Genomic DNA, 7,500 nt, shown 5'->3' on the forward strand with positions numbered 1-7,500 from the left:
TTTGGCGTTTTCCCTTACTAATGTTTCTTGTAACATTATAATGTCATAGTTATTTGTTTGTGTGTGTTAGCTTACAGGAATGCGTATTTATTGTTTGCACTTAGTATGTTCCACTGGAGGATTTTTATAGTGTCTGTATCTCTGCAATCATTTATTCTGATTGTGCTGTTGTTGTTTCCTAACTCGTCATTTGCACTTGATGTGCCTTGACTACCAGCACTAGGGTTGTCCATGGCACTGAAGATGTACCTGGTACTGTCATTTGGGATGAAACTGACACCGAGTGTATTTGTAGTGCTATTTGCGCTGTTGTTATTTAGTTGTGTAGGCATGTGATGCAAAAAGTCCTCTGGACGTTTTTATGCACTCATCAACCACTTCCTTGGCTATGTCCTCTGAGAAGTTTGATCCTGTTAGTTCTGCAAACTTGAAAAGCATTTGCACTAGGAGGTTTGTGAGATCTTGTGTCTGGGCAATGTATTTGTCGTGCTTTAACTCTGGGCGAACTTCAAAACTGTTGATTTGTGGGGGAGGAGGAGGAGGAGGGGAGACTGGGTTATATGGCTTTGGGGAGCCAGGAACAGTGGAGCTGGTTTTGGGATTTGGAGTGAGGAGGATAGGCCGGGTTTCGGGAACAGGTGTCTGCGTGCCGATATTTATAGTGGCTCGAATACTAGAGCTGCGTTTTCATTGGTCGAGCCGGTCTGGGGCGAAGTCTGTGATCTCTCTTCGATGGTTGCAGGGATGCAGCCATGCGAGCGCCTGCGGTAGGAATCCTATCATCCCGCTGGTGCTCCTGGATATTTGGGTGGTCGTTCGCTGCTGATCTTCGGGCGGCGGTAGGGAGGAGAAACGTTTCTTGAGTAATGTTCAAGTTAGGTTTCTCCTTTCCTATATGGATGGCTTCCAGGATTCGTAAACGTTTAAGTATCGCTGAATCAGAAAAGCAAGTAATAAGAATAATAATTATTATAATAATAATAGTTATTATTATTATTATTATTATTATTATTATTATTATTATTATTATTATTATTATTATTATTATTATTATTATAAAGAAATGTTTTCGAGTAAGGCTTTCAAATCTTAAAATAGTTTGTTTAAAATCACGATTTTTAACTCCTTCAAATTCTCACTACCTCGTCAGTTTGAGATTCCTTCCGTCGTTCGAAAAGAAACGAAATTCTCTGGAAATGTGAATCAAATCTCAAAAAGGATTTCGTGGGATTATAGCGATTGGGCGTGGCCCTGCGGTCGATTGGAACGAGTACATTCACTCGTTGGTTCCCTTGGGTAACAATGGAAGGAGATTAGCAGATGTGCGATTATATTTCACTTTCCACGGAATGATTTTCCCGTTTCAAACTGTATCCCTTTCAGTACTTGCCTCCTTCGCTTTCCAGTTACTATTCTCTCTCTCTCTCTCTCTCTCTCTCTCTCTCTCTCTCTCTCTCTCTCTCTCTCTCTCTCAAAGAAAAAAAATGGATACACGAGATTTAATACTTAATCCTTGAAACATATATTGTCTAGAATACTGTTCAGTAATTACGTCATTATGCGCTATCTCTCTCTCTCTCTCTCTCTCTGTCTGTCTGTCTGTCTCTCTCTCTCTCTCTCTGTCTCGTCTCTCTCTCTCTCTCTCTCTCTCTCTCTCATCTCTCTCTCTCATCCCCTCTTTTTATCCTATGTTCTACGTCATTTCTGTTCTCTGTTCATTTTCATTACAATGCTTATTCCGATACGCAAATACTTACAGCAACTGCTTTCCAATCCTTTTCCATATAATTGGTGGAACCACAGTTCAGCAAGGCAATTGTAGCATTATCTATTCTTACTTACACTAAGATGATTGATTATACAGTATATTGTAATGTTCAGCCTCGTTTTTATTGATAAACTTCTGTTCACACTTTCATTAAACTTAAAAAAAAAAAAAAAATCTGTGTTCCGGCTCTCCTATTAGTTGCAACAATTAACCAAACAATTCCGGTTGTAGTCTCTAAAGGTATATATCAGTAACGTTTGTGACCATGGGAAATATGCAAAGAGAAATAATAAACAGTTGACGCGTTTCCCTTTTCATGGTTGCGAGCGAAAGAATAAAAGAAATAAAATAACGTTTTATAGTTCCGTGCAATATCATGTGTTTTTTTTTATTATTCACAATTCGATAAGAAGGGAAATGTAAATAATCAATTATTGTTTCCTTTCATGGAATGTGAAAATGAGTGAACAATGGGACTATTGATAGTATTGTAAAGCTAGAAGATATACAGAGACCAAAACTAATGAATACAAAATAATAAAATTTGTATAAAAAGAAGATATAATTATTATTAGTTGCGCACTTCAATAAAGTAAAGAATTCGGCTAGAAGCAAAGAAAATCTAAATATCAATAACTTGCAGCAAGAAAGAGGAATAAATAAATAAATAAATAAGAAAATAAAATGGAAGCGCGTTGCACTACTAATTGAAACCATTAGTAATATCACCAAGTATCCTCTCCTTCATTTATTCCTAAGATAATGAATTTGCCAAAGAAATTTTTAAGACCATCCATCTATTCTCAACCGACATAAGAAGCTTCCTTGGCTATCTTGTCGATCAGTGTAGCTATCTATCAGCCAATCTCATACTGGTGCATAAGCCTTATATCCTTGGGATGAAGCTCTACGGAATCTTGTGGTATTATCCCACGACAATAGTGATAGATGCATAATTCCAACAGATGACTTAGAAATTCAGAAGATCGAGATACAAAAAAATAAATAAATAAAATTCATAATTTTACTACAATGTGTAATTATTTGAGAAAATTCGATTTCATGTAACAGAATGATAGTGTGTAAGTTTCGATGCCCCCCCCCCCCAAAAAAAAAAAAAAAATTACTCTCAACAAATGTATGGATCTTATACGCAGCTATGTGAAAATCTGTCATAGGATAACACAGATCTTTAGCCATTCAAAGCTCCTATGGAAATTGATGAAGAGGATATCAATTATAGATGATAAAATCATTACTCTTTTTGGTTTCATCCTTCTTGGGAGGCAGAACTGAAATTAAGTAAAAAGAAATCCTATAATGCCATAAGGAGATTAAAAGAAAGAGATCCTACAAGGATTAGCGTGGGTGTGCGTGTTTTTTTTATTTATTTTTTTTTTCCAGTTTTTGCAATTAGCAGCTGTTATCATTAAAACAGTTCTCTTAGATTAGTTGGCATCTTTCACTCTTATTTCGTTCCCCTTTGGTTTTTGGCTTCGTTGCGTTCCGGATTCAAATAAAAGATTCGTTTGGGATAGAAACTGAATCTACTCTCAGCGCACATTACTATATATATATATATATATATATATATATATATATATATATATATATATATATATATATATATATATATATATTGTAATTTACGTTAGGGTTATCACTTTGAGAATTCATTCTCCTTCTCACGTCTACTTCCTTATATATTTTTGCACAAATTCATGCAGAGGTTTCAATCCTCTTCCCCTGTGATCTTCCATTCCATTCCATGAAACGACACAAACGACACAAAGAAAGATTGTTTCCAGTTCTTCTTCATCTGTGAATTAAAGAGGGAGAGAAAAAAAGGAGAGCTGACGTTTCCAGGAATGCCTTTTTTTTTTTTTGTTTTTTTTTTTTTTTTTTTTTTTTTTTTTTTTTTTCTTTTTGCACGTTTCACGGAGTCTTTCACTCGCTCTTCACATGAGGACTGTTCTTCGATTCTCCTCCACCATCTCCATTTGTATATTAACAAAAGGAAGAAAAGATTAAAACAGAAGAGAAAGGAAACCTGAGGACAATGCTTTACTGCTTCTTTCTTTGCATGTTCAGAGTGAAGACCTCGCGATTTATGAAAACCCGCCCCTCTCTCTCTCCTCTATCCTCTCTCTCTCTCATCTCTCTCTCTCTCTCTCTCTCTCTCTCTCTCTCTATGTGTGTGTGTGCGTGTGTGGTTGTGTGCCATAAAGAATTGAATAGATGATCACAATGCTTCTTGAAAAATTAAGGTACATCACCTGTCACCTTGTCACCTCGAATGATGTACGTTCCATCGCTCAAACCCACAAACCAAGTTGGCCTTATCAAAGATACTTCTCTAAAATACCAGCCTAACCAATCCTTCCAAATCTGTTCAAAGTCGTACAAAAAATTAGGCTTTTTTTACAGCGATAATTTATTTTCTTTTATGTATGTATTTATCTATTTGCTTTTTTTTTTTTTTTTTTTTTTTTTTTTTTTTACAAAAGTCAATCTAATAAATGAAATAACTAGTGTATTACGTACTGTTGTGGATATTGGGATAAAAACAATAATAAAACAGAACAGATACGATTTCCCTTAAACAAGAAACTTAAAATTAAATGCCACGATGAAGAAATCACTACACAATAAAACTGAAAATAATGAAACGTAAAAAAAAAAAAAATAGATAAAATCAGAAACTGAAAATGATTCCCGATCGAGTGAATAATTAAAATCTACACGTCTCTTCATCTTCAGAGTATCTACAAAGGGAAGCTGTGGGTTTATAAATTCGTTTTAAATGGATTGTGGGCTTCCTGCAAATTTCGTTAATCCCGTTTCAAGTCCCTTTGCGATCTGAATCAGACTTCTTCCCTGAAATAGTCCTTAGTTCAGAAATACAGAAGTAAAAATCAAATTATCAAAGGAAAAGAAAATTGGAATTATATTGCATGCCTAGAGTTCTGGAGAGTTTAAATGATAAGCACAAATATTTAATAACTTATATAAAGTGCTTTCAATCTTAAAATAAAGTTTTGAATGATTACGTAAGGCTAATACTATAGTGAGGACGAAGTACGAATATTAGATTGGGATTTTTTACTATCGAAAAACTCAAAGTATTTTGAAGAGCAGAAATTTGCTTTATTATAATTATATTTTGATATTCAGACATTAATGCCATTTGACGTGGCAAAGAAACTCACTGGAATTTATCATAATACATAGCCATGTTTGTTCCTGCTCCTGCCTATATATATATATAAATAATATATATATTATATATATATATATATATGATATACTATATATATATATAATATATATATATATATATATATATATATATACCTGGGCGCGAACGCAGGAAATATTCAAATCCAGGCACGTCGGGTGAAGCTCTTCCACCCCACCACCGCTTATATATAATATATATATATATATATATATCATATATATATATATATATATATATATATATATATATATATATATATATAAGCGGTGGTGGGGTGGAAGAGCTTCACTGATGTGCCTGGATTTGATGTTTCCTGCGTTCGCGCCCAGGTACAGGTAAATCTATTATCGAGAAAAAAAATTCCCCTTCGGTTAAGCATATATGAAAATATATTAATTCCGAGGTAGAGCGAATTAGATATTAAAAGGACATTGTAGCTCGATGTATGCTATATGAATTCACGCGGTAATATGGATATATATATTATATATATATATATATATATATATAATATATATATTATATTAGATATATATAGATAATAATATATAGATGATAGATAGACAGATAGATACATAGAATAGATACATAGATAGATACTACTCCGACTGAAAATGGCCATTTCAATTTTCATCGCTGAGATGTTTTCATTTCCCTGATGAAATAATAAAAAACTTATCATAGTAATTTTTTTCTTAAAAGTCATCAATTAGAAAATATATATTTATCTCTAAAATTCAAAATATCATTTTATCATGATATAAGACATTTTACTGGAAACACCATTGGTCAAGTGGACTAAGTGAGTCTACATATAAAACAGTCGACCACACCTCTTTTGGCCTGACAGTCATGGTTACTGATTGCATAACCTTTCGGGACAGAAATTGATACGCAATTCCAGTTTGCGTTATCTGTGTAATCCCACAGGGATGAGGAAGTATCGGGAAGTTTCTGGCCATTCACCCACTCAAAGTCTGTCGTGGAATTATATCGCCTGCCACCGATCCAATGGTCATAAAATGGCCTATTCTGGAAAAATAAAAAAAAATTATTTTTAGTCAATGAACCTATTTGGGACATGACACATATTGTCATATATATCGATTTTTTGTTTTATTCAGGAAGACTTTGAAATTTGATGCATTTACCCAGTAAATTTCTTATATTATTTTCACAGAACTTTAATAAGTATTTCTCTTACAATATATTCCAAAGTAAACAAGTAGATAGCATGAAAAACTTAAAAGTTAAGTTGGGAAATCTCTGTATAAATATTTGATCAATAATCGTTTTATATTATTACTTTTATTATTGTGACCAAACCAAAACTGAACATAGTAAACAATACTGGTGGATTTTTGCACAAACTGTAATTATTCTAGGGGTAGTAATAAAGTAAAAAAATCTCTTTTCACAGCCATGTTCATATGAGTATTGCTTATATGTAGCCCTGACTTCATTAGTGAAATAGATTTGATTAGGAATATATGCATAAATTATAAATATCCCTAGTCTGTATGAGACACGAACATAAAAGCGGAAAAAGACACTATGTTAGCAAAAAAAAAAAAAAAAAAAAAAATCGAAACACGTTAAATCTGCTTGATGCTGATATATGATATTAATTACAAAAATATTCCCACCTACCTGATAATTTTTGAGTTGGTTTGGCATTTAAAAACATTTAAACAATGAAACATGTACGTATAATAATAAATTATTTAAAATTCGAGGTATGTCTTATGAAAACTTTTATATCGTGCTGTATAATAAGTAAAAATCGTGCTTAAGAGTGATCATACAAATAATATGTATGATATGTGTGTGCACGTGCATATTCATACATACCCATTTTAAAAACTATTGATATTAACTTAGTATATAAATATAATAATATTTTGAGAAATAAATGAATTAAAAATAGCCCGTCAAATTCAGACAATACTCTATACAGTATTCCTTGTAGAGATTACAATAAAATTTATATATGGCAATCATCGAAAGATCTAAAGGTGAGATGCTCCCAGCATTTATATGCTATATCAAGAGGCTTAACGTATAATGGCATTATGGATCATTGGCTTGAGACAGGCCATGGTATTAATTGGGATAATTCCTCGATAATCTGCAGGGTCAAAGATCACCTCAAAGGAAATCTGTTGGAGTCCAAATATAATGAAGGCACGTCAACAAGTAACTTAAATTCCATCCTGGATTGGCCCTTGATACTCTCTCCTTGTCTCCTGTGCTCAAAGACTATACATAGCCCAGATTAACGAATAAACTTTATAGTCACAAAACTAACAGTCCTGAACGAAGTTGTATACCTTTTTAGTTTGATGCTTAATGCTATATTGACGGAGAGTCCTTATTAGCTTTACGTACCCCCGTTTCATACTGAATGGTTTACGGTTTATTATCAGTTATCTTACCATATTCAAATAAACCATGAATAGGGGCAGATCTTTATCCCCAAACCACGCCAAAT

The 7,500-nt window shown here is 33.3% G+C and overlaps 1 protein-coding gene across 2 annotated transcripts in view; it reads right to left on the reverse strand.

Moving 5' to 3' along the window:
- Positions 1-5,633: 5,633 nt before the first annotated feature.
- Positions 5,634-7,500, reverse strand: part of LOC135195092 (uncharacterized) — a 16,855-nt gene continuing 14,988 nt past the window's right edge. For both annotated transcript variants that reach the window (XM_064221472.1, XM_064221471.1), the window contains exons 3-4: positions 7,445-7,500; positions 5,634-6,041 (exon numbers count right to left, since the gene is read on the reverse strand). The exon at positions 7,445-7,500 is cut by the window's right edge and continues 123 nt beyond it. In XM_064221472.1, the coding sequence (XP_064077542.1) occupies positions 5,808-6,041; positions 7,445-7,500 (290 nt within the window). In that variant the 3' untranslated portion in view covers positions 5,634-5,807. The remainder of the gene's footprint in view (positions 6,042-7,444) is intronic.

Source organism: Macrobrachium nipponense, chromosome 15, assembly GCF_015104395.2.
Source record: "Macrobrachium nipponense isolate FS-2020 chromosome 15, ASM1510439v2, whole genome shotgun sequence".
Taxonomy (NCBI): domain Eukaryota; kingdom Metazoa; phylum Arthropoda; class Malacostraca; order Decapoda; family Palaemonidae; genus Macrobrachium; species Macrobrachium nipponense.